We start from the raw sequence: 27,711 nt of genomic DNA on the forward strand, positions 1-27,711 counted from the left end.
AGTTAGGCATCTCTCTCTCTCTCTCTCTCTCTCTCTCTCTTCTCGTCTCTCTCCTTACTCTTCAGCGTTTCCGCTAAGGCTCAAAGCTGCGAGAGACTCTTCCCCGCGAGAAGGACGTAAACCCGTCAGTGTGCTTTAGCCTCTTAATAGTCCGACCTTGAGCCAGAACTAAGGAGTGCCTTTGCTACGAGAAGCAACCTTCGATGTGCCTTCGTCTCTCTCTCTCTCTCTCTCTCTCTCTCTTTTCTCTCTCTCTCTCTCTCTCTCTTTCTATCTATCTATCTATCTATCTATCTATCTATCTATCTATCCATTCATCCATCTATCTATCTTTTCTTTCGGGGTTCGGCTTACAAGTGGCTGTGACACACAAGCCTTAACACGTCCAATTTACGACGAGAGTTAGAAAGACGATAGAGATAGAGCCATTGAGCCCTAAGGGATTTAACGGAATTCGTGCGTCTTCGTTAGAGATCTTTTTCAAAGATCGCTTTCGAAAAAATTCGTTCGACGTGCGACCACAATCTCGGCTTACTTTTCTATTCGATTCCACTACTAAATCCATCCCCCTTTCATATTATAGGAGTCTAATAATATTTTGATCGACTCTTTCTAAACAAACTTTTCATTATTTATAGATTAATTATTATCTATATACTATTCGAATACTCTGAATCGATCTATATCGAAATAAATCGATGAATCAATAATGAATGATTATTAAATACATCGGAGGACTGATTAAATGATCTCATATATATATATACATAAATATATATATATATATATATAGATATAAATTAATGATTTATAAAAAAGAAAAATTTAAATGGAGAAAATTTTTTTTAAGCGAATGAATCTATCGGGAATAATTTAATATCTCAATCACGAAGATTTTCGTCCATTGGTTCGAAATATTGTATAATTAAATAAATAAAAATTTGTTACGTTTCGAAATAAAAAAAATAAAAATGAAAGAAAGAAAGAAAGAAAAGAAAAAAAACATAATGAATACGAACGAAGAGGAAAGCTTTAGGATATTAAAGAAAAAGAATAATTAAAAAAAGAAAGAAAGAAATAAAAAAAGAGAGAGAGAGAGAGAGAAATTATCTATTAAAATATCTATTTATTATTTCGTCGCGATTAAAAATAAATCTCCCCGATGAATTGCTCCGTTTTTGATTGGACGATTTAATTGACATATTGCGAGTACGTCTACCCATATATAATTCCATGTTTGAAAATAAATCGTATCGAAAAGTGGATAAAATTAATTTCGCTCGTTTGTTGAACGTAATCTGATAAAAAATATTATAAAATAAATAAATAAATAAATAAATAAAAAAGATAAAGTAAATAGATACACTTATACATACGTTCTACAAACGAATTATCTTTTTTCTTTATTCATTCGTTCATTCATTCATTTATTTATTTTTCTTTTTTCCTTTTCCTTTTTTTCATTAATACGATATATTTCTAATATAAAAAAAAAGACATAAAGGATTCCTTCTCTAGATCGGATTGATATCAAAATTTGATTAATTTATTTGTTGATTAATGTAATAACAACAAATGGAGAATTGAAATTATCGAATAGATAGGTACTCGAATGAATTCGATTAATGACGTCGATATCGAGAAATCGAAGTGAGAGAGAGAGAGAAAGAGAGAGAGAGAGAGAGAGAGAGAAAGAGAGATATACACGATCGATTCTCGCGATCTTCAATCTAAAACGTACGACGTACGTTCGAAGACGAATCGATTCATGCCGCGAGAGATCCAACGAGATGGAATGCGTTCGAGGGAGTAACGGATACAAAATATCTTGCGTACACGAATCGCGAGGCCACTTCTCTCTCTCTCTCTCTCTCTCTCTCTCTCTCTCTCTCTCTCTCTCTCTCTCTCTCTCTCTCTCTCTCTTTCTCTTTCTCTTTCTTTCTCTCAGGGCCGTCGACGTAAGCTTCGAAATCCACTAGAAGAAATTACTCGTTGGCTGTTATTGAGCAAACGTTAGAGATCTATCGATAATAATACACCTAAAACTAATCTTCTAATCTTCTCTATCTCTTTCTTTCTCTCTTTCTCTCTCTTTCTCTCTCTCTCTCTGTTTATCTCTCTATCTCTCTCTCTCTCTCCCTCTCTCTTTCTCTCTCTCTCTCAGCCTTTAATACTTTATGGAATTATTCGATTCGAAACGAAATATCGAATTAAGTAATGACGGTATTTTTAATCATAAAATATCAATATTGTTCATTTAGAAATAAAAGCAAACAGTACATTGAAATGTATTTCAATATAAAGAAAATATTATCTTCGATATATAACGTTATTTATTTATTTACGTACGAATTATATTATCTGAACATTTTTTTCTTCTTCTCTTAATTTCCCTCCCCGCTCTCCCCCCATCCTCTCCATAAAATGATACTGTGAGATATAAAAAATATATTCTCTTTTTCTCTTTTTTTTTTTTCTCTTTTTTTTTTTTTTTTTTTTTTTTTTTTTTTTAGATGCATTGTATATTGTTCTTTCTCATTGTTAATTTAAAAATCTTCGATATACTTAAAAAAAAAAAAAAACCATTTCTATACGACATCATATATATATATATAATATATTCGATTTACCAAAACGAAGATCTTCCATCGTAGAATAAATCCCGGAAGAATCTCGGAAGGAGTCCGGAAAACGTCGAACGACTACTGCGTTCCCCTTGAGACTGTTTAAGGAAAGAAAATGCGAGTCTAACTTGGTGAACGGAAGCCATAGAAAACAACAATGCGATACACGTGACGAAAGAAAAGAAGGGACGAAATGGGACGGAGGCGGTGAGGGGGGAATAGAGGTGAGCGATGATTGGCGAAAATAATAATCTCTTAAATCAAATAACCTATAAATCGTATTAATATTTTCTCATTTCTAAAAAATTCTACCTATATGTATTTGTATGAAATATTCTTTTTTCACCTTCACTTTCGATGTATTTCTCTTTTTTTTTCTTTTTCTTTTCTTTTTTGCAAAAACATAAATACGCGCTGATGATATGCATGTAATATTATATACGAAGATAAAGAGCTCTGATAATAAGATTAAAAATCTTAAGAGTATGTATATATATATATATGTGTGTGTGGATTATTAATATTACATATAATGTATAAAAAATAAAAATAAAAAATTAGATTAAATCGATAGCAAATTTTTTAAATGGTAACGAATGAACTACCACCACTCGATACAAGTTCACTACCATGGCGCGAAAATTCAAAGCGTATATTTTAAAATTGATCGATGACTTGCCACGATAAAACATTTACTTCGAGATACATACATATACACGCATTATATATATATATATATATATATATATATATATATATGGCCTTGAATAATTTAATCGCACGTAATTAATCCGAAATATTCTATCTGAATGGATTTTAATCGACAAATAATAAGCTACAAACGAAACATCGAATAAATTATCCCATCCATCCTTTTTTAATCCTAACCTCTTAAAGTACGCACTTTCTCGAAAATATTTATTTATTAGATAATATTTAAACGATACTTCAATGACGAATCAAAAGAAAAGAAGGACAAACAAAAAAAAAGAAAGAAAGGAGGTCTGCAAGTTTAAAAGATACGTTTATAAAAAAAAATCCATACCTCTTTTTTTTCGCTCTCGTACGACAGAAATTTGTTCGTGAGCTAAATCGTACCTTAGAAACGTGTCGAATGAGAATATCTTGATCTTCCTTCTCATAACCCCTCCCCTCCTCACCCCACACCTGTCTCCGCGCTCCCCCCTCCCTCCCTATTTCTCTCCCTCTTCACGTCGATCGGAACCGTTGAAAAGGTAACGTACTTATCGATCGTCCTTTCAAAAAAGAAAAAGAAAAAAAAAAAGGTAAAAGAAAAAAGAAAAAAAAAGAAAGAAGGAAATAAAAACGTTACACATCTGCTTCTTCTCGTGCGAATACAACTTCATGTCTTAAACGACTCTTCTTATCTCGAAAAACGATACGTTCGATTTATTTCGTTCGTATATTTAAATATACGACGCACGAACTACGTGCATCTGTGTCTACGTGTCTACGTGTGTGTGTGTGTGTGTACGTGTGATTTTTAAATTAGAAATAAAAAATACAAAAGAGAAAAAAAAAGAAAAGAAAAAGAAAGAGATCAAGAAAGAAAGAGAAACAATACAAATCTTTTGATCTAAATTAACGAACAACAGTAACAAACGAATAATATATTTGATTATCGTTACGTAACTAAGTCCGATAATAAAATGAGAATAAAAGGAGAAAAAGAAAGAGAAAACGTGCGATTAATTTCCCCCCTTCCCCACCCCGTAATTTAACAGCGAGATAATGTGGATATAGAAATAAAAGGAAAAGGAAAAAAGAAAAGAAAAGGAAAGAAGAAAAGAAAGAAAGAAAAACAAGACGTACGAAGGAAAATCACGAAATTGATATAAAACGATTCAACGAAAATTCCTATATTCTTTGATATCGTTTTAATTCATTGTACTTTGTAGAAAAATGTCGACACTTTACCGACCGATCGATCGAGTGTACTCTACGTTCGATCGCAAATATATATATATATATATATATGTATCTATGTACATGTAAAATATATATATATATATTTATAAATACATATGCACATATATAAATATCATACATGCATACATAAGTAAATAGATATACATGCATACATGCATACATATATATACGTACGTAACGTCAAATTGATCGGCATGATCGATTCTTCGAAAATCGATCGTACGAAAGATGATCGTCTTCTTGTTTCGAGAAGAAGGATCGAATACGTTCGGAAGAAAAATTATAAGTCGAACGGGAGGAATATACGAAGAGAGTTGTATAGTTTGATGGCGGAGAAAGGGGAGAGAAGGAGAGAAGTATAGAAAGAGAGAGAGAGAGAGAGAGAGAAAAGGAGAGTAGAGAGCAGAGCGCGCATGAGCGCGCGAAAGAAGATAATAAGAAAAAGGAACCAAGAAGAAGAAGAAGAAGAAGAAGAAGAAGAAGAAGAAGAGGAGGAAGAAAAAAAGAAGAAAAAACAGAAGAAAAAGGATTTAGGGACGGAGGGCCCTAAATCGAAGTCGCAAGGTCGAAAAAGGGTCCAGGGACTTTGGGAGTCCGTCCCTGAGCTCGCTCTCTCTCTCTCTCTCTCTTTCTCTCTGTCGTTCTCTCTCTCTCTCTCTCTGTCTCTCTTTCTCGCGCGCGCGCGCGCGGTTAAGCGAAACCGGGCGAGCTGCTAACTCACCTCGTGCCACATTCCGTTGCTTGCTGGCTTCCCCGAACGTTTTCGTCGACGTTTCGTCGTAATCGATGAATAAAATAATAACGATGACGAACCGATGACAGCAATTAAAATATATATAAATAAACGGGCCGATAGAACAAACGAGACACCTTTAAAGATCATCCAACTTTTTGATCCGGCGAAACACCCGCGCACTTGCCACTACCGACACTTGATCTTTTCTTCCCCCCCTCTTTCCCTTCTCTTCGTTCTCTTCTACTATCTTGCTCTCCTTCTCTCTCTCTCTCTTTCTGTATCTTCTTCCTCTTCCTTTCTCTCTCTTTATCACACTCTCTCTCTCTCTCTTTTTCTCTCTCTCTCTTTCTCTCCTTCTCCCTCACTCTCTCTTTCTCTCTTTCTTTCTCCTTCCTTTTCGTCAGTTTCGTAATTTCAAACGCGAACCGATTGCGCGCTAAAAATCAAATAACTCGTTTTCATCAATCGGAAATATATTCACGATTGATCGTCCAAATCGTCAAGCATAATAAGAATAGTAAATAAAAATAATGCTACCTTTAATAATAATAATAATAATAATAATAATAATAATAATAATAATAACAGTAATAATAATAATAATAATAATAAAATAATAATAATAATAGAATAATAATAATAATATCGATAATATTAATATTAATAATCGTCGAATAAAAAAAGAAGAAGAAGAAGAAGAAGAAGAAGAAAAGGAGGTGGAGGAAAATGAAGAAGAAAAAGATAAAGAAAAAGAAGCTGATGGTGCGGGCAGCTGCTGGTGTTGCTGGCGCGCGCGCGCGAGCGCGCTAACCGTGTTCCTGTTACTATCGCGTTGCCGCAATCGCGAATTATGTACTACAGCGGCCGCCGCTCGTCGTATATCCAAACTATAATATACGTCGCGCTGCACGGTCGAATGTCGACTGAGGCAGCCGGTCGACCCAAGCGACCGGCGAGGCAACGCGCAAGACTGGCCCATCGCGCGCCAGGGGCCGTACCACCTCTCCTCTATCCCCCCACCCCTCGCATCACTGCTCTCTACCTATCTCTTCGTCGCACTTCTCGCGACCTATCCAGGAACGGCGCGAGTATACCTTCGCCCTACGCGATACCTGTTGACTAACGATGGGACTAATATACTCGCCGCCGTTTTTGTTTTTTTTTTTTTTTTTTTACACACATTATAGGTATGTATATATATATATATATATATATATACGCTCGTATATACACGATTATACAAATATTTTTACTTATTTATCCGAGTAACTGGATATGGTATATAGTGTATACACACACACATACAGGTATATATAATATGTAATATATATATATATATATATAATTTGTAATATATTGGTTTTTTGTTTTTTTTGTATCTTTTAATTTGCAAGACGTGATTGTTTTTATTGTTGATAAAATTGTCTTATTATCGATTATATTCGCAACATCCCTGTTATTAAAATATTATTTATATATACTTATATATTCCAATATAATAATATATATATATATATATATATTATTAAAATATTCAGTTTATCGATGATATTTATAATATTAATAGAGTATATATAGTGTGTGTGTATATATGCGTGTATATTGCTTCAATGTAATAATGTGTGTGTATATATATGTATGTATGTATGTATATATATATATATATATACACGATTATTAAAATATTCAGTTTATCGATGATATTTATAATACTAATAAAGTATATATAGTGTGTATATGTATGTATGTGTATATTGCTTGAACGTTACATTATTTCTATTACTACGCTACGATCGATAATATACAGAAGCATATATAAGCAACGATAGTCGTAAACCGATCGATATGAATCAACCACAATTTTATTTGTAATACAATTGGTTTTACAGAATGTCTTGTTTCAGTGAAATATATTGAATATACATAAAGGATAATATAATGCGTACGTATATTTTCTTTAATCGTACATTAATCCAAAATATTGAAATAATAGATATTTCCTCTCGATAAAGATAATTTACAACATTCACCGTTTTTTTTTTTCTTTTCTTTTCTTTTCTTTTCTTTTCTTTTCTTTTTTTTCTCTTTTTCTTCTTTTTTTTCATTTTTCTGTTTTTCTTTTAATACCTTAAAACTAACCGACAATTAATTAGGTTTAAATTTCAACACATTTACATGTGACGCTTTTTTATCAAGTCAATCTTTACGTACGCTCTTCTATAAACAACCTACGTCATTAGTTTCTTGATCGCCACGCTACAAATCTCTAAAATTTGTATTACAAGACATATAACGCTTAATACGTTTATGTTTATAGGCAGGCTAAATTAAATCCAAAAAAAAAAAAAAAAAAAAAAAAAAAAAATAGAAAAAAAAAGGAAAAAAAAGAAAGTAAAAAGAAAAATAATAAAAAAAAAAAAAAAAAAAAAACAAAAAAAAGGATGGTGCATATCAACGTGAAGAATAACGGAAAAAATATTGAATTTTTTTTTTGTTATTTTTGTTTATATATATACTTTTTTGTTTATATATATATATATTTTTTTTTGTTTATATATATATATATATATATATATATATATATATATATATATATATATATAAACATACTTATACTCTCCAAACTTCCATGGAAAATATTTATCCAACTAGCTTTCGTTAAATTTTGTTTATATGTAAATTTGTATTTTCAAAACGACAGAAAATAGAACAAGCTAAAACGTATCACTATTATACGTTTTCAACGTAAAACTCGCATGAAACTAAACAAGATATGCATAACATCATACGTCCAATATATATATATATCGTAATATATATATATATATATATACATATATATATATACACACACATATATATATATATATCTCATAATTTCTGCATTTATTTTTCTTAAAAATGTATTAATAATTTGTATATTATGATTTATAATACAGGTGAATATACCTCCTATTGTATAATTATTATAATAATTATATTATTATTATTATTAATATTATATTTATGAAAAACCGATTAGAGAATATATCATGGATAAAGCCCGAAGCAATACAATGAGCAGCAGCAATCTATTTTCCATGCAGGTTTGATCGTTTCTAAGAAACACCAGAAATAATTTCCAAGTGTAATAGGATATATCAACAGAGTTTTATATATATATATTTTGTTTTAGAGCACATCAAAAAAAAAAAAAAAAAAAAAAAAAAAAAAAAAAAGAGAAGGAAAAAAGAAGGAGAGAAAAAAAAGAAAAAGAAGAAAAAAGGGAGGAGGGGACGAAGAGGAGGGGTGGAGAAAAAAAACAAAAAAGAAAGAATAACATTTAAGGAGATTCGGCATTTATGGGAAACGGATTTTGAAATGTAATCTTAACTGCTGATATTTGTTGTTCTAGTAAAAAATGATCGGAAAAGAACTGAGCAAGTACTAATCGGATTAAATGTACAAATGCATATTAAACGTGTCAGTAGTATGTATTCTGTCAAGATTCAGATTAGAAGTTTATAATTTTCAATAGCCAGTTACCTCGTGTATCTTTCTTCATGCCAGTCGTAAGAGGTAAATAAGGATATAATTAAAGATAGTAATGGAATAACAGTATTGCAGATTGGTGGTTAGCTCATAGATACTTGTCCATTAGCCAATAGTCTCTCAACAGCAGCATTTATATCTCCAAAAGTAGCGATCAAAGCTAAAAGAAAAAAAATTCATTAAATCATCCTATGAATGGCCCTATATCATTTTAAACCAATCAACGAGAGTTCTTTATGATCTTCGTTATATTTAATACCTTGTAAATTAGCATCTCTGTTCACAAAACCCATAGCCGTAAGTTGTTCTAACTGTGCTCTGTAACGTTCTTCTGGTGGTGGTACAGGTTGCCCGTCGACTTCTACTCCTTGATTTAGTGCCATTGCTGATACCTAATACACGAACAAAAAATTTCATAATCGACAATAAGGAAAATAATGAAGTATATTGTACATAGATAAAATGATTTATTAGAAAGAGATATATACATAATATATACTTACCATGCGAGCCATAAATTGAGAAAATGCATCCTGCTGATTCGTATCCGTTGTTTGCCCTGTCGATGGATTTGAAGTTGTGGTAGCTGTATTTCCCGGTGTTGTTGCCGGTGCGCTAGGTACAGTTAGTCCTAAGCTAGATAATTATAACGTATATAATTCAGTTTTTATAAATCATCGATAATCACGTAAAACCTATTTTCTTTCTTTCCTCCTTCCCCTTCCCCACCCGGCCGCCCTCCCTAATATTTTATTCGTAATAAAAATTTACGAATACCGTAGAAATTAATATTTAATCACTTACTTTTCAACGAGTTCGGGTGCAACGGTTCGTAGCTGCTCCATGCCCTGCTGAATTTGCATAATGGCAGCTAAAGCATCCGGATTGGTGACGACATTTTGTATTTGTGGATTTTGCATTTGTTGTATAAAAGCCGGCATCATAGCGCGCATTTGTTCTTGCATTTGTGGGTTTGACCTAAGAAATGGATTTGCAGCTATCACTCTACTGGCCATGGCTGGATCGGCTGCCATAGCTTCTAATACGGATCTTGTATACGGGGCATTTAACATATTTCTCATTAATTGAGGATTCTCCATCATTTGCGCTGCAAGACTTTGCATTCCAGGTGAATCCAAAAGGCCTCTGCCCTGACCTTGTTGTTGACCTTGATTAGAAGTTTCATTCTGACTTTGATTCCAGGGATTGGGTAAAGGATCTCTATTTTCTTGACCTTGCTGTGGATTAGTTTGTCCATCTTGATTATTGCTGTTTTCTACCAATGCTGCAAAAGGATTACGTTCGTTTGCTGCAGCAGCAAGCATAGGTTCTTGAATATCTCTATACATGCGGCGTAAAGCACTATATCCACCAGGAATACTCTCAAGATTAGATAGAGCACGATCATGTGAACGCATTAGCTCTTGTAGCATAGATGGATTACGGGCTAGCTCCATTGTTTGTCTATAGAAATATATTTCCTATGTTATATTGTTTTTTTACTTATCAAATAAAATTCTGTTAAATAACTTTTATATTTTATTTATCATTATTATTACTCTCTTTCTTTATAATTATATTTATTTATCTTATGATATTATATATTTACCTTAAAAGTTCTGGATTATTTAGCATATGACTAATTTCAGGATTACTTTGCATAAGTTCCTGCATTTGGGGATTAGTTGTGACCAAATTGCGCATATTCTCTGGATCATTCATAAAGCTTTGCACCAATGGATTATCAAGAACTTGACGCATTGTTTCTGGATTCGACAATAATTCACGTTGTAAACGTTGCTGCAAATCTATAAAATTAGCAGAACCTAATCCAAGAGATTCTAACCCCATAAGTCCACCTAAGCTACCAAGACCAAAAGGACTGGCACTTATATCAGCTGGAACATGAAATACAAAAAAAAATAAATATTTCATCATATTGTAAAATATGATGTAGTACATATAGAATGGCTATATATATATATATACACACACACACACACACACATTATATATACATTGATATTTCTGTTCAATATCTTACATTTGATATTCTAACATATTTAATATGAAAAGAATGATGTCGTTAAAAATGTGGAAAATTTGATTCTTCAATTATAAATACAAATTAGATATCTTGAAAAAAAAAAAAAAAAAAAAAAAAAAAGAAAAAGAAAAAAAGAAACATATCTTTAATATAAATTTATATAGAAAATATTTGATAGTATAAATAATAAATATATAATAAGAAATAAATAAAATGAAAAATATCGTACCTTGTGGTCTCTGAGACGATACGGACTCTTGAGTTTGGTTGGTTGGTGTGCGGGGTGCTTTGATAACCAAATGTACGGTCAAACCATCCTTGACATTATGTGTAGTAAGTGTTTCATGATCTTTCATAATCTTCCCCGAGAATATCAAACACAATTGATCTATCTGGGCGTTAAATTTCTTCGAGACCGCCTCTTTAAACTGTTTATTTAAGAAAAAGTAATAATTAAAACTAACCCATGAATGACAGCTGATGTTTCATCGTAAAATCTAAGATAGTAAACGTTCGATCAAACGATACTTTATGACACTTACATCTTTAATCGTCGCATCCTCCTCTATTTCAACGCTCTGTTTTTCTTTCGGCGTTTTAACGTTAATAGTGATCTTCTTCCGATTCTCTTGCCCTTCTGCCATCTTGATTTGGTAGATGACTCGTTACTTTCGACGCTTTCAATTCTCTACCGTCGGAATTCTCAATTGCGCACAAAACTTTTCCACAACCTCGGCTTCTTGCACGCCACCTCAAATCACAGGTTTAATTTCTTCTCAATTTTCGAAGTAACTACTTCTGAATTTTGTCTAACAAGTTATACCAAAGAACTATAAAGTCTACATAGAAGGGCCAACTTGATCAACTATTCTAACGCTGAAAGATATATAATACGAGAAACGAGGAAACCGCAATACATACACACACGTCAAAGTATACGACGATATTTCAATTAACATAAAATGATATAGGACGTATAATTTAATGATCGATATATCGTATCTCGATTGAATATTCTCGTTTAATGAAAAATATTTATAATCTTATTGTTTTTCACTAATCTATTAATATTACCTTTTGTATCGAAAAATCATCGATTTCCAAACTTATAGGTTATGTTACGTTGCCACAAGTACAACGTAAAAGTACTGGTTTTATTAATCCACACGTATGCTATAAAAGGTACAGGTGGGGTGTTGCCTGGTAGATATGTATATATGTAAACGTGCATGGAAATAAATAATTAAAATCTTTTAAATTTTTAATACAAATAATATAATAAAAATATTTTAAGAGATAATATGATGGGTAAATAAATAGTATATTTATATTAATTATTATTTATTTTGCAAGATCATCATGGATAATAATATAATCAATTCGAATTGATATATTTCAGTAGTTACCAGCTGTATATTTTTGTCCTGGTTGCTTTTGTATTACCACGTGGAAGCTTTTAAGTGGTATTTTATCTTATGAAAAGTATATATAGTATATATATATATACACGATAGTAATTCGTATGTATATCATTGTGAAATCGTTGATGATGTTGCATGTAAAATATTTTGAATGATTCATGATTTATGATTCACATTAATTTTTTTTTTTTCCCCTAATCAAAGAAGTAATATATAATTTCGACCGTATTAAAGCATTTTATTTTGAGGTACTTGTTATAAGATTTAAAATAAGGATTAAAAAGTGAAGGGCATGATAAATAAAATGTTAAATATATAGCCTTGTTAATATTCAAAAACGTTTACTTTAAAAATACAATGTTTAACTTAAAAAAAAAAAAAAAAAGGAAAAAAAAGGAGAAAAAAAGGGGAAAAAAAAATTATGAATGGTTAGAAAGAAAACATTCTTTTACTTAGAATTTCTTTGTGGACAAAGATATTATTTCCACGAATTTATTTCAGAAAAATTAATTTTCTTTTTTTCATGGGTTTCCAACCCCTTCGTCGTATTCGCCCGAGCAGAACTTGAGCAGCTCTTTTTAGACGGACGTATCGTTTGTTATCTCTTCAATTTGAGATAGCAGCAGATAATAGACATTGCACGAGCATTGATTCTGCTCAACCATGACTTTTGCTAGATGCTTTCCACTTTGTATGAAATGATTCTATATGTTCGATGTTAACACCTAATAATAACAATGTTAATAATAACATATAAATATATATATATATATATATATATATGTATATGTATATATATATATTTGTATGTATATATGTACATATACATACAGAGATAAATATTCTACATCGATTTATTATTATTTTTAATAAATATAAATTACCTGCACTTTTTGCTAATCCATCAGGACTAAAAGTAAAACTTCTTTTTTCATCTGGACTACAACCTGTAAGAAGTGTTACAACTGGAGCCTCTGTGTCGTTTGTTAATCCAACTTTCGTTTGTTGTGTAAGGTAGTGGCAGCATTCTATTATTTGAAAAAATAACCATGCTTCTTTATCCTTTGGCCTTGGACCTTTAATCAAAGGAAGTGCTAATCGTTCGTGCGGTCTTTGCGCTCGTAAAAATCTTGATCCTTTTCGAAGTTGTGTTTCTAACCATCTGGTTGCCTCTCTGGCACGACCACTTATTCGTTTTACTTCATCCAAAGCAGAGACAACTATAAATTGAAATTTTTTATTTAAAAAAAAAAATATATATATATATATATATATAAATATATATCAATGCGACGTTTGATAATATTAGAAAATATAATCTATTTTATTAAAATATATTAAACTGTTTTTACCAACGGTAGGAATGACCACAATAAATTTCTTTGCATATACCAAACGTTTAAGAGCAGGAGTATGTTTGGCTAAAGCTTCGTGATCAGGTACCAAATAAGGTGACATCAATCTAGATCGCAAACGGGTCTCTAAGGCTCTTACTTCAGCTTTTAACCAAAGTCTTCCCATATGTCTCATTAATTTTCCTCTTGAATGATTTGCTTCTATGTCTTTATTCTCTAGATTATCACCCTTTATTGCACTAGAAATATTTGGATTGATCGTTATAAACAATTTGTTATCATTGTCATATTTTATCCCAGAATCTTTAGTAGAACTGAGATAATGTCCAAATTCAATTAATTTTAATGCCCTTAGCAGTATCTCCATTTGTTTATTCATCTTACACTTATGTAATATCTTCCAATTTAAACTTTTTTGAGCATCTTCCAATATATTAACACCTCTCAAATCTAAATCTTCAGGAAGTGGAACGAGCTTCACAAGTTTTTGTAAATCTTCAGCATTTGAAACAAAAATAGTGTTTGTATCCCAATCTCTTAAGATAACGTCCGTATTAATGTTTATTAAATTTAGTAATATCGTTATTCGTTTAAGTAATATTTTTGAACTTCTTGTACACAATCTTATGATATCATGATTACTTCTTAACCAATCACAACAAATTTTTATTGATGCAAGTATCCCTTGACCTTCTAAAATTTTCAAACTGTCGTTTGGCTTCAAATTATGTTTTTTCAATTGTGCCACATATGTTATTGCATTTATTGATCCACCAATTTCATCCAATGCAGTGCCTGAATTAATATTTGCTGTTATAGTAGTAGTACTTTTAGAGTTTTCTATTGATTCTTTTTCATTCATCACTTTTAAATCCTTTTTGTCATCATTTTTAAGACTACCGCCATTTTGTAAATGGGTATTTTCTCCATTTTGAAAAGCTACAGTTTCTGTGTAATTTGTTGTATCATTATCAATACTGTTTTCACCATTTAACTGTTCGTTTGATTTAATATTGACAGTTTCTAATTTTGTTTCTTTGGAAATACCTTCTTCGTCAGTTATTTCATCGGATAAACCATCATCTGACAATATATTTCCTTCGCTGAGAATATCATCCTCAGTTTCAGAAATATCCGTATTTGCTTCGTCGCTAGAGGATCCTACATTCATCTGATTTATATCACTTCCCTCGGAATCTGAACTATTTCTTCTCTTTCGACGTCGAAGTTTTGTGAGTAAACTTTTTGTTTTGTCAGGTGTCTTTTTTGTACTTTGATATGCATTTCCATTACTTTCTAAGATTTGCTTCACATTATTCAAATTTTTATCAATATTATTTAAATCAGTAGATTCTTTGCCTTTATATGCATTTCCAATTTTTTCTTTTTTTTGTTCTTCATATACTCCAGCTACGTCCGAATTATTAAACATATTCTGTTTAACATCATTTTCTATAGAACAAGGTTTATTATTTGTTACTTCGGTTAAAGCTGATGGCACGTCTATCAATGACTCCTGTATTCGCGTTATAGCAAATTGTACTAATTGTGATAATATCGCTAATGTTATAGCAATGACACCATGCACTTCAGTGGATTCTTTACTTTTTAATTTGGAAATTGACATTAGACAGATGGCAACAATTTTAAATATTATTTCATCCGTTAAGTAAGATACATTTTCATTTCTGCACGATTGAAGATAATTTTCAATGTTATCATCATTTTTAATATCTATTGGATTATTTGAATCAACTTGTTCCATGCTCAAACAAAACTCAATGTCATTTAAAAGATCCTAAAAAGGAAAGGGGAAAAAAAAAAAAGAAAAAGAAAAAGAAAAAAAAAGAGAGAGAGAGAGAGAGAGAGAGAGAGAGAGAGAAAGAGAAAAAGAGAACATGATTCTATATAAGATACTATACATGTAATGTGACATATGTTTCATTTAAAATATACCTGGCACTCTTGATTTACACGATCAGAATTTGGAATTTCACAATCCCACAATTGCAACAGAGATAACAATCTTGATATACAATGCTGTACTGAACATTTATCATCGGAACATATTGAATAAGTAATAATGGCTCTCTTCAAATTACCTTCTGCTCCTTCAAAGGGTTCAGAACATAGAACACTGTAAAGTACTATTTATGAGACTTATCAGATATTAAAAAAAGAAAAAAAATATTAAATAAATTATACTAACCATCTCATGTAATAATATACTGCATCGAGTCCATAATTTTTATTGCCTGCCACTGTACCAAGTTGATTATGTGACATTCCAATATTTGGATCTATGCATATCGCCATTTTGTAATATCTATTTGCTATCATAGGATCCCAATTTGGATCTAATTCCAATTTGTATCTAGTCAAATCACCCAGACATACCAAACTTCTGTGAATGAGTCTCATAACACATTGTTTCACTTCCTCTGTATTAACTTTAGATTGACCACCATTTTTATTTTTGGTCTGCAAGAAAAAAAAAAAAAAAAAAAAAAAAAAATAATATTTTATATAACTTGTCGGTTTTTTTTTTTTTTTTTTTATGAGTCAACACATTTTATTAAAATAAAATTACTTACATGTAATGCTCCAGTTTCATTGTGAGTGAATGCAAAATCAATGACACCAACTAAATCTAAACCATATTCCAATTGTAATCTTAATATCAAATGATGATAAAATCCTATACCAACTGCCAAGTGAACAAATAATAATGCTTTCTCTGCATCGCTCCAGGCATTATTCTATGATATAACATTATCTTTAATTATTTTTATGAACAGTTTGAAAGGAAAAAAAAAAAAAAAAAAAAAAAAAGAAAATCATGAATTCATAAACCTATGGATTATTACCTTTCGTAATTTTTTTGCTGCATATACAATGTCATAAAACCCTTTTCTCCATAATAATTCTTCAGTTTTACGACCATGACCAACGGGATCTTTAAAAATTAATCTCTCACAATAATCCTTTAATTTCACTCTTAACACTTCACCAGAAGGAATAAATATATCTGTTACTGTTAATGCTCGACTCCTCTGTTCATCCAATCTTTTAGCAACGTCTGTTATATTTCTGAAATATATTTATTTTCTGATCGATAAAAGTTACATAAATCTAATTCCATTGGGTCCAAAACCAAAGCAATAATAATAAGCACTGTACCAAAATAGCATACTAAATTTAATATCAAGAGAGAAATTGTCTTAAAAAAAAAAAAAAAAAGAAGAAAAGAAAAAAAATAAATATTAAAATAATAAAGGTCATAATATCGTTTTAGATTAAACTTTTGAAATGAAAGGAACATGATATTAAACGTCTACGATGAACGGCATAGCAATTAAAATTGATGTTCCTCGTTAGGTTATACGGAACCACTTCTCAAAAATAATTCGACATATTTTAGGGGAAAAAGAAAAAGAGAAAAGAAAAAAAGAAGGAAAAAGAAAAGGTCAAGAAAAGAGAAAGAATCAAGTAAAAGTATTATAATTCAATTGCTCGATAAGAAGTAAATATAGAAAAAGGAAAGAAAAACAAAAATATATATATATATATAAAAAAAAAAAAAAAAAAAAAAAAAAAAAAAAAAAATAAAACAGATAATGATTGCTTTTACTTGTACAAACGCCTAGTAAATTCGACGCAATCAGATGTTCGGGCATCTACAGTGGTATTGTACGTCCTCCTCATCTTGCTCGAATCATATTTTAATCCCCAACCGATTCGTCATTATTCATTTCCCCGCGGTCTCATGACACGCGTACCTCCAAATCACGATAAGAAAACACGACATTCGCCTTCCCTTAGTTTGAAAATAATTCTTCGTAAATGACGAAGCTACCTTAACGGTGAATTTATGCTTAACACCCCGCGTTTTCAGAACAAAAAGTCTGTTAAAGGACTATATGCATAACGTTACGCGCGCGCACACAGTTAGAAAACTACAAAACTTACTACTGACGCTTGCAATGTAAGCCAAGTCGTTATATATACATATATATATATATATATATATGTATAGATATGGATACGTATAAATGCATATTCTCTCACGTGGAGGCGCTGATGTCAATGTATTTTAAAATACAGTAGACTATCTATAATATATTCTTTCAATTGTTTTACCATAGATTTCCCGCCAATGACGTAATTTCCTGTCACTTTCTTAGTTCTCTTTAATTTTAAGAACGACGATCCGATTGGTCACATTACGACATTTCCCTATAAGATAACGATAAAGTACGTTAAACGTACAATATATATTATTTATCGTTAATCGTTACTCGAATATATTACTCGGAGATAAGGAATAAAAGAATAATTTAATATTATCGAGTCATATATGTGTTTTGAAAGATTTAAATTATTTTATATCCGATTGTTTCGAGGATGAAGGAGGAAAAAGAAAAAAAAAAAAAAGAAAGAAAGAAAGAAAGAAAGAAAGAAAGAGCGATGTCGTATAAAAAGAGAGAGAAACAAAAAAGAGGAAATAAATAAATAAAAAATGGATTATCAGAGATTCTTGAAGAAAAGAAATTATTATCGTCCTACGAATATTTACAGAGAAATATTTATAAGTATCCTTTCTTTTTTTTTTTTCCTCTCTCTTTTTTCTAATTACAATTTTTAATTTGAACGTTAGTCAGGATTTGACGATATAATTTTTGAACGTTGTCCGCTAGAGGCGCTGCCAACAATAGATCTGTTTAATACACGGGACGTATCGAATTCTCGGACAAGTCTCGAATTGTCATCGTTTCGTGCACGTACTCGGAACTCGACAATTTTTTTTTTTCCCTCTTGTGTCACATCAAAATCCCGTGCGGCTTTTTTTTCCCCCCTTCAAACGAATCAACGATCATTACAACAAGGTAACAAAATTAATATATTTATTTTTCAAGTTGTAATTGAATCGATGATTTATATAGTATGCGATTATGTCGTCGTTACGTATATACATGTGTATATATATATATATGTATATATATATATATATATAATTTGGACGAAAAAATATTCTATGAATATTTCCTCGATCGTTCTTCTTTAATTTATTCTTTTTTAATCAGGATTATTTCTACGAGTCTTCCTTTCGATTTCGAACTAATTACATAGAAATCGATTAGAGCGCCAATGTATCTAAGTGTTATATATTAAGAACAAGTGTGAAAACAACCTTGATGAAAATCTCACGAGAGAGAGAGAGAGAGAGAGAGAATGAGAGACTCTTCTTCTGTCTGTAACCTTGAATGACAATTTTTTTTTCCCCCATAGTATATAAGTAAAAAGATTCGGCATTTTGAACATTACTAAATCTGCAGAGGTCATGACCTCTGTTACTCTTAGATATAATAAAGAAAAAAAAGAATCAACGTATGACCGGGTAAAATCAATCAATTTAATTGAAAATATCGAAATTAGTTTCTTTCAAATTGATTGAATCGACAAAGGAGTGGTTTGACCTCTTATAGTAAAATTACGTGTATGTATGTGTATATATGTCTCTTTCTCTCTCTCTCTCTGTCAACCTTGACGCGTCCTTTTCGTACGTACTTCACGTTCTACGAGTGGATTCCCAATCTGCTTCGAATATACGTACATATATATTTATTCCTTCTAATAAATCCATATATATATATACACATATATATATATATATATATACACATAAACACACATGTGTATAAATATATATGACTTCAGAGATTAGAATATAGCAAAGACTATTAATATAATAATGTATTTTTGTTCATTTGATCGTAAATTTCTGGGATCGTTAAAGAATCTTTACAGCGCATGTTCAGGTTGTCGTTATCATTGAAATTTTCTAATCTGTAACATCGCATTTCGAATGAACTTGAAAGTACTTGTTAAATCCGATACTTATATATTTATTATTATTAATTTCAAACATTATTAATAAAAGTGATAAAAATAAATGACAAATAGAACTTGATAATCTCATTTGACACGAATTCATATTAATAGATTATTGTCATTACGTGATACATAGGAAGATGATATTTATTATATCGTTTTCATTCGGTTTTAACTGATTTTTAATAAATCCCAATAAAATTAAGTTTATCTTGAATCTGACGATTTTTCGTCGATGATACAATTGATGATTCGTTGCGTAATAACTCGAAGTGCAACCTCAAGTATCGATTATCTGAATATCTTTTTTGATGATCGAACGACGTCGAGTCGTACGATTATCACGATGGCCGGTTTTTCTTTTCTTTTTTCTTTTTCTTTTTTTTTTTTTTTTTTTTTCTTTAATTTGTATTTGTATTTGTATTTTTCTTTTTCTTTTTCTCTTTCCCCGATCAATCGATCGGTCGAGTTTATCTCATTTGTAAAAATACATATCTATATGTTCTATATAATTGAGGAGGCACTAATTTTCAAATTTGCCGCGAAAAGAACTAGGCGTGGCGATGACGGCACATAAAGATCATTACACGATCAATGGCACGTACGTATCACGTGACAATCTCGTGTCTTCCGACTTTATGCTTTTCAAATTTCTTTCTTGTTTCTCATTCATCAACAATAAATCATAACGATTGTTTGCTTCGGGAGTAACATGTTATCATTTACTCGCGTGCAAATCGTCATTGTTAGAGTATCATTTTATAGATTAAGACATTTCTGATTATTAATTAATAGAAATTATAGGATAATCGTTCTTCGCACGACACAATATAAATATTTTTACGTTGTATTATTATAATTTGATTTGAACAATTATATTTCTCATTGTATCATTTCTATGAATGATATTACATATATTGTGTATAATAACGTAATATGTGTAATAATGTAACACGTGTGAGTACGTGCCGTGTTTGTTTCTCATTATTGGAAATTATCATCGTGTGAATAGAATTTTATAGGTTAATACATTTTATTTCTAACATTAATTAATTGATCGTAGGGATTTTCTTTCAGAGATTTTTACGAAAAAGAAAGAATTTTATATTATTAAGATTCTTCCTTTATCACGTATCGCGTAATAAAATAAAAATAAATTTGTTAATAATCGTTTGTAATATTACACAAAATGTATGTTCTCTTTTTATATTTTTAACTTCTTTTGCATTCTTTTTTTTTTTGGTTTGTTATTAAATTTTTGCATGTCACTGGAACGTAATAATAAAAATCTAATCCTTTACATTATAATTTTTTTTCGATTTATTTTTACGATTTGTTTATTTAATAAAAGTGACGTCCATATTGTTATTATTTAATGAACTGCGTAGTAGTCACGTGATTATGTCACGCGTTTTCTTTTGAATTGGTTATTCTTGGAAAGTTCATGAAAAGATATTATATAAAAGATAATAAATGACATTGTTAGTAAATTATTATTCATCGCATCGAATGTTTGTTTATATAAAAGATTTTTATTTATACAGAAAATAACCTATAACGTTATACGAAACAATTGAAATCGATAGATGGATGCTTTTAGAGATAGAAAACAAAGATTATATTATTTTCCTTAAAATTATAAATTATTCGTTCGTTTTCTTGGTTATCGTCATCTTTAATATCATCATCATCATCATCATCATCATCATCATCATCGTCTTCCTCGTCGTCGTTGTTATTATTATTATTACTTATAACCTTCTTTACTTTGTAAATCGAAGTTCGAGACTAGTAATTTTCAACGTTGTTAGCAACGTCATTTTATTTTGGGAACGAATCGACGAGAAGAAGAAGAGGATGAGGATAGCATAGTTTCGTTCCTAACCTCAATAATATTCTCTCTCTCTCTCTCTCTCTCTTTTTCTCTCTATATGTCTAGTTCTCTTTCTTTTTTCTTTATCTCTTTGTGTGTGTTTAACTAAATACAATAGAGCGTTTGAAATTATACGTGCATACATACATACATACTTACATACTTACATATATATATATATATATATATATATATATAATTATACATACATACATGTGTATACGACAATGCGATTTTATTCAATACGTAACATTAATGTCGTCAATAAAAATTTCTACTTCCTTTTTTCTCCCTCTTTTCGATCATTGTCGTCATCATCGTCATCGTCATCGTTAAATACGAGACAACGATTTTTCTTTAGTTTTTATTCCTCCTCCTCCTCTTCCTCCTTCTCTTCCTCCTTTTCTTCCTCCTTCTTCTCTTCCTTTTCCATTTCATCGTTTAATTTTTCGTCATTTATAGTATCGTCTTCGTCATTGTTGCAAAACTCTGTTATTGCTACTAGGTTCGTTAATAAACGACGACGTTTAGTGTTGGTACGATTTACACATTACTTAAAATATCCGATATACTCGATCGATTTGTCACTGTGTCATCATCGTCGTTCTCGTTGTCGTCGTTGTCGTCGTTGTCATTTTCATTATAGTGAAAATCCGTTCGTTATACTAATTCCAGTTTTCCATTTATTTACGCAGCCTGCTAGAATGGTCTGGATTACCGTCGAAGATAAGGTACTGATTCTGGATACATATTTGTATATGTACAATATCGTTTATTGATAAATCGATCGATTTTTCTTTCTGCCAATCCGCCCTGCCTCTTTTCTTTTCTATTTCTTTTTGAGTTGTTTTTCTTTCTCTCTCTCTTCTTTTTCTATTCCTTTTTCTTCTTCGATTGTCATTGTTTATCATTATTTTTTTTTTATTTTTTCACATTTCCATTCGATTTTTCTTTTTCTATTCTTTTTCTCTCTTATTTGTTTCCCATTTTTTTCCCTTTTTTACTTAGGATTTACTTTTAGTTACCACAACGCTTTTTTACTATGTCCACACCTACCCTCCATTTTTTCTTTTTTTTTTCTTTTTTAGATCTTATTTAGTCACATGTATATTGTAGTTAATAACTTGTATTATTGTACTTGTTCTTATTGTTATTGTTGTTGTTGTTGTTGTTGCTGTTGTTGTTGTTGTTGTTGTGTCTTTTGGAGTTTAATAATGATTGAATTACATTAATGGGAATACTATGAAAGGTTTAAATTATTTATGAATGTATAAAGGATAAAAAGAAAAAAAGAGAGAAGAGCGTTCGATAATTTATTTATGAATTCGATAATTTATTTATGAATTTTTCTTCTTTTATTTTCATGAATAATGATGACCTTCGTAAATATATTCCTATTTATGTAAAGCTATTTTTGATACTATTATGTAATATCGATCAAAGGTAGGTATATATAAGTATCTCTATGAGATCGATAATCAAAGTCAATGATCTTTGAAATATATAAATCGATTGATTATTCGATTATTCTAACAAATTATGTAGACGAATATTTACAATTACGTTTTGTTTTACGTGTAATAATAATATATAAGAACGATTGCAAAAGAGATTTATTCTCTCTCTCTCTCTCTCTCTCTCTCTCTCTTTCAAAAGAGAGAAGGAGAGAGAGAGAGAGAGAGAGAGGGAGAGGGAGAGGGAGAGGGAGAGAAGAAAAGCAAAAAAAAAAGTATAAAATTTATTTCCGATAAACTTCGACGATAGATCACGTTATTCGAAATAGAAAAAGAGCTTGCAGAAGTTTATTATCCAATTCACTTTTTTCTTTTTTTTTTTTTTCTCGATCGATATTTTTAATAAAATTATTGTAAATATATATATATATATATATATATATAGATATGCGTGTATGAATATTTTGACCGTGATAAGTAATTAATTGGATCGAAGTTTGCGTCATTTGTATATTACTTATCGAGAGATATTTTATTATAAATATTGATCATTTATATGAAATATTAATCGAATGTTAAAAAAGAAAAAACATCCGTATAAATAGCAGCCTTTTCGATTATCCCGATTATCTTTTTATTATCGCGACGATTACGACAATAATCTTGTTTTTCTTTATTTTTCTTTTTTATGTGTTTATGCCCGCTTTTTTTCTTATTTATTTCTTTTTTTTTTCATTTTTTTTTTTTTTATGTTTTTATTTTTTTGAAGGGATTTACTTTTTATTCATTATTCTTCTTTTCTTTTCTTTTTTTTCGATCGATCGAATTAGTTAATCATTTCTCCCTCTCTCTCTCTCTCTCCCCCTTTCTCTCTCTCTCTCTCTCTCTCTTTCTCTCTCTCTCTCTCTCTCTTTCTGTATTTATATTTACGAGAATGCATGCTCTCGATGACGTAAATTAGTGCATGCGAATTCTATTAGTACCGATTAGATAACACATTTTTATAAGAAAGCTATACTTAAAGATTACGTTTAGCGATTGCAATGTACATATTTTTTTTTTCCTTATGATCTTTATATTACATCCATCATTTTATACAAGGTAGTCCAAAAAAAAAAAAAAAGAAAAAAAAAGCTTGTGACACTTAATTTGGTCCAATCTGTATAAATAATTTTTTATATTTTCATAATAATAATAATAATAATAATAATAATAATAATAATAATAATAATAATAATAATATTTTAAATATAAAAAATATAAAAAAAAAGCTTGTGACCTTTTATTTATATCCACGTGTTATATGTAAAACGCATGTAACATATTAGAATTATTATATAATAATATGAATAAATAGTATGAATAATTTTTGCAGATGGCTGGAAAGCCGAATAATCAAGCGCTTTATGCTCAAAGCCAATTGGATCATATGTGTGCCCTTGACATAGACAGTCATGCATCCTTCGTACGTCTTTCTGGTATAATCTGTACGATTGGACCGGTCTCGAGATCCGTAGAGACATTGGAGAAGATGATTGAAACTGGTATGAATATTGCCAGGATGAACTTCTCTCATGGATCTCACGAGTATCATGCTGAGACTATTAGAAACGTTAGAGAAGCACAAAAAAATTTATCAGCTCGTGCTGGCATCAATATTCCTGTAGCCATTGCTCTTGACACCAAAGGACCAGAGATTCGTACTGGACTTTTAGAAGGCGTAAGTTCCATCATTAATTTATTATTTTTAATGATATTATATATTTTTTTATTTCTCTCTCTCTCTCTCTCTCTCTGTCTCTTTCACGTAACTAACGTAATCTTCTATTTAAAAAAAAAAAAAAAAAAAAAAAAAAAAAGAAAAAAAAACATCGTCCGACAGTAAAAATAATTCCAATCATTGTGTAAATGTTTGAACGATGTATCCTCGATAAAAGTAATTATTTGTCATATATTAAATAGACGTATCACGATTATTTTAATGGTCGCATTTATGTGTTAACATTTGCGATTTAAGTTTATGTATTTATTGATCATTTAACTGATAATAAAAATTTATCTATATCAATAAAGATATATATATATATATATATATTAATAAAGATTAATTATTGATGTAGGGCGGCTCAGCTGAAGTGGAATTGGTCAAAGGGCAGGCCTTTAAATTGTCGACTGATAAGGCTTATTTGGAGAAGGGTAATGCTAGTACGATATACGTCGATTATGAGAATATTTCGAAAGTTTTGAAGGTCGGCAATCGTGTATTCGTGGACGACGGTTTGATATCTCTCATCGTTACTGCAGTCAGTGAGTAATTTTTTCGTTTCTTTTTTTTTTTTTTTTTTTTTTTTTTTTTTTGGAGAAATACGAAGAAGGGATTAATATCGATCTAGTATTTATATATCTTTCATTGTTATTATTTTTATTTCTTTATAATAGGTCCAAACTTAATTACCACAACCGTTGAGAATGGTGGAATGTTGGGGTCTCGTAAAGGCGTTAATCTACCGGGTGTCGCAGTAGATTTGCCAGCAGTTTCTGAAAAGGACAAGTCAGATCTTGTATTCGGTGTCGAGCAAGAAGTCGATATGATATTTGCATCGTTCATTAGAAATGCCGCGGCACTTACCGAGATACGTGATATATTAGGTGAAAAGGGTAAAAATATCAAGATTATTTCGAAGATAGAGAATCAACAAGGTATGACAAATCTTGATGAGATCATAGAAGCGTCCGATGGTATAATGGTTGCTCGTGGTGATCTTGGTATTGAAATACCACCGGAAAAAGTTTTTCTTGCGCAAAAGTCTATGATATCCCGTTGTAATAAAGTTGGTAAGCCTGTTATATGTGCTACTCAAATGTTGGAGTCTATGGTAAAGAAGCCACGTGCTACAAGAGCCGAAACATCGGACGTGGCCAATGCCGTACTCGATGGTGCCGATTGCGTTATGTTGTCAGGTATTTAAAAAAGAAATAAATCATCCTAATTGAATGAAATAATATTGGCTATTAATTATATATATATATATAATTAATAATGATAATGATAATGATAATGATAATGATAATGATAATGATAATATCTCGTTTAAGGTGAAACTGCTAAAGGTGATTATCCTTTGGATTGTGTACGTACAATGGCCAATATTTGCAAAGAAGCCGAAGCTGCAATTTGGCAAACACAGATCTTCCATGATCTTTCGAGCAAAGCATTACCACCAATTGATGCTACTCATGCCGTTGCTATTGCCGCCGTAGAAGCGTCGGTCAAATGTTTAGCCAGTGCTATTATTGTGATTACTACGTCGGGCCGGTCAGCACATCTTATTGCCAAGTATAGGCCACGCTGTCCGATTATCGCGGTCACTAGATTCCATCAAGTCGCGCGACAAGCACATCTTTATCGTGGCATTTTACCGCTTTACTACGATGGTTTGTTCATTAATCCATGTTTCTCTCTCTCTCTCTCTCTCTCTCTCTCTCTCTCTATCTCTCTGCTTAATTATATTTCATAATTAAATATTAGCGTTAAGATTAGTTATATGACGCAAATGTGCTAATGGAAATTTAATGCTAATGAGATATCTTTTTTTATTATTTGTCTTTTTTTTTTTTTCATTATTATTATTATTTTTTTTTATATATAGACGCACCACTCTCTGATTGGTTGAAAGATGTCGATGTAAGGGTACAGTACGGATTGAAATTTGGGAAGAGTCGTGGTTTCGTACAAGCTGGAGATTCCGTTGTTGTTATCACTGGTTGGCGACAGGGTTCTGGATTTACAAATACTCTTCGCATAGTGTACGTAAATCCAGATTATCAAACACGTATTTCTAGTAATTATAGTATAGCGTCTACTGAAGAGGATTATCTTTATTTTTAAAATGATTTATATGCATGTTTCTTCGATATATAATTTGTTCGTCATTCATAATATCTTTATTGTTTGTTTATAAATAGGATTACGTTTAACTTAAACTGTGCATGATCTAAAAAAAAAAAAAAGTGTCATTTAAATAAGATTCCATATGTTACATCTTGAATACGATTAAATTCATTTTGCATTATTATTTTTTTTTTTATAATAGAAATATTAATATATCATTTGTGTTTCAGTGTGCATGTGTATATGTATATATATATATATATGTGTGTGTGTGTGTGTTATGTCAAATTTATAGAATTCAAAGAGATCAAAGTACAGTTATATTTTTCTATTCTTTATTATCAAGTTAATTATTAACTTTTGATGATTTTTATTAGTTAATTGTTTTTCTTCTTAATATTTGTTTTTTTTTCTTTTTTTTTTTTTTTTTATTTCTTATAATAATCAATTATTTATATTTTTTTAGAACCGTGGACTGAACCAACACTGGTAATGATGGGTCTCGTTCATGATTAATTACTTTTGCACAATGATTATTATTGCGCAAAATGATCGATCACTGGATGAGTCTCGTAATCCTTCAGCATAGCTCTCATTTAAAAAAAAAAATACAATACTTGGCTACAGAAACGACATCATATCGCAGGAAGACCTATCTAATAAAAATTTTGAAAACGTGCGTTTAATAATTAATCACCATGTTAACGCAAATCGTAGTAAATTCGTTGTAGAACAACGATACTATTTTGTTAGTAGACCCAGTATTATTATAATGCTGTTGAAAAGTATCCATTGAAGTCTGCCGTACAAAATGAGATATAAATATATATATATATATGTATATATATATTTATATATTTATATGTGCAAAATGCTATGAAAACAGTTTGAAAGAAAAGTTTAAGAGAGAAATAAATTATTGAAATGAGAAATTTT

The 27,711-nt window shown here is 30.5% G+C and overlaps 4 protein-coding genes across 11 annotated transcripts in view; 1 reads left to right on the top strand and 3 right to left on the bottom strand.

Moving 5' to 3' along the window:
• The window catches only part of LOC124956475 (myb-like protein Q), a 42,171-nt gene extending 36,245 nt beyond the window's left edge, over positions 1 to 5,926 (bottom strand). For 2 of the 5 annotated variants that reach the window (XM_047512334.1, XM_047512333.1), the window contains exon 1: positions 5,296 to 5,926. The gene's annotated coding sequence lies outside the window, so the exon portion shown is untranslated. Of the gene's footprint in view, positions 1 to 2,630; positions 3,593 to 5,295 lie in introns of those variants that run through there. The other 3 variants (XM_047512332.1, XM_047512335.1, XM_047512330.1) reach the window with 2 other exon arrangements.
• A 1,228-nt stretch (positions 5,927 to 7,154) lies between these two features.
• On the bottom strand, positions 7,155 to 12,081 carry LOC124956453 (ubiquilin-1). 2 transcript variants are annotated; one of them, XM_047512274.1, is made up of 8 exons: positions 11,963 to 12,081; positions 11,431 to 11,639; positions 11,118 to 11,316; positions 10,451 to 10,739; positions 9,646 to 10,305; positions 9,345 to 9,477; positions 9,101 to 9,233; positions 7,155 to 9,001 (listed from the first exon to the last, which is right to left on the bottom strand). In XM_047512274.1, exons 2-8 carry the CDS (start codon positions 11,530 to 11,532, stop codon positions 8,925 to 8,927), a joined length of 1,593 nt encoding a protein of 530 aa, XP_047368230.1. In that variant the 5' UTR covers positions 11,533 to 11,639; positions 11,963 to 12,081; the 3' UTR covers positions 7,155 to 8,924. The 2 variants fall into 2 exon arrangements, with proteins under 2 accessions (XP_047368230.1, XP_047368229.1); XM_047512273.1 differs by lacking the exon at positions 11,963 to 12,081 and having other exon boundaries at positions 11,431 to 11,899.
• On the bottom strand, positions 11,963 to 17,648 carry LOC124956452 (nonsense-mediated mRNA decay factor SMG5). Its single transcript, XM_047512272.1, has 8 exons — positions 17,296 to 17,648; positions 16,532 to 16,754; positions 16,259 to 16,423; positions 15,874 to 16,145; positions 15,621 to 15,801; positions 13,662 to 15,462; positions 13,194 to 13,529; positions 11,963 to 13,034 (listed from the first exon to the last, which is right to left on the bottom strand). Exons 1-8 carry the CDS (start codon positions 17,367 to 17,369, stop codon positions 12,967 to 12,969), a joined length of 3,120 nt encoding a protein of 1,039 aa, XP_047368228.1. The 5' UTR covers positions 17,370 to 17,648; the 3' UTR covers positions 11,963 to 12,966.
• Positions 17,649 to 18,395: 747 nt separating this feature from the next.
• On the top strand, positions 18,396 to 27,708 carry LOC124956459 (pyruvate kinase-like). 3 transcript variants are annotated; one of them, XM_047512286.1, is made up of 8 exons: positions 18,400 to 18,550; positions 22,125 to 22,160; positions 24,259 to 24,603; positions 25,004 to 25,190; positions 25,323 to 25,844; positions 25,980 to 26,318; positions 26,534 to 26,690; positions 27,242 to 27,708. In XM_047512286.1, exons 2-8 carry the CDS (start codon positions 22,134 to 22,136, stop codon positions 27,252 to 27,254), a joined length of 1,590 nt encoding a protein of 529 aa, XP_047368242.1. In that variant the 5' UTR covers positions 18,400 to 18,550; positions 22,125 to 22,133; the 3' UTR covers positions 27,255 to 27,708. The 3 variants fall into 3 exon arrangements, with proteins under 3 accessions (XP_047368241.1, XP_047368242.1, XP_047368240.1); XM_047512284.1 differs by lacking the exon at positions 18,400 to 18,550 and adding an exon at positions 21,948 to 21,965; XM_047512285.1 differs by lacking the exon at positions 22,125 to 22,160 and having other exon boundaries at positions 18,396 to 18,550.
• Positions 27,709 to 27,711: the final 3 nt, after the last annotated feature.

The sequence above is a fragment of the Vespa velutina genome, chromosome 22 (genome assembly GCF_912470025.1).
Source record: "Vespa velutina chromosome 22, iVesVel2.1, whole genome shotgun sequence".
NCBI lineage: Eukaryota > Metazoa > Arthropoda > Insecta > Hymenoptera > Vespidae > Vespa > Vespa velutina.

Coding starts and splice junctions, on each gene's coding strand:
- LOC124956459 (XM_047512286.1), top strand. CDS start 22,134: ATGGTCTGGATTACCGTCGAAGATAAG. Junction 22,161..24,258: donor GGATTACCGTCGAAGATAAG/GTACTGATTCTG, acceptor TAATTTTTGCAG/ATGGCTGGAAAGCCGAATAA. Junction 24,604..25,003: donor GTACTGGACTTTTAGAAGGC/GTAAGTTCCATC, acceptor TTATTGATGTAG/GGCGGCTCAGCTGAAGTGGA.
- LOC124956452 (XM_047512272.1), bottom strand. CDS start 17,369: ATGAGGAGGACGTACAATACCACTGTAGATGCCCGAACATCTGATTGC. Junction 16,146..16,258: donor ATGAAACTGGAGCATTACAT/GTAAGTAATTTT, acceptor TTTTTCTTGCAG/ACCAAAAATAAAAATGGTGG. Junction 13,035..13,193: donor TGGATTAGCAAAAAGTGCAG/GTAATTTATATT, acceptor TGTTATTATTAG/GTGTTAACATCGAACATATA.
- LOC124956453 (XM_047512274.1), bottom strand. CDS start 11,532: ATGGCAGAAGGGCAAGAGAATCGGAAGAAGATCACTATTAACGTTAAA. Junction 10,740..11,117: donor ATCGTCTCAGAGACCACAAG/GTACGATATTTT, acceptor TTCATGTTCCAG/CTGATATAAGTGCCAGTCCT. Junction 9,478..9,645: donor GCACCCGAACTCGTTGAAAA/GTAAGTGATTAA, acceptor ATAATTATCTAG/CTTAGGACTAACTGTACCTA.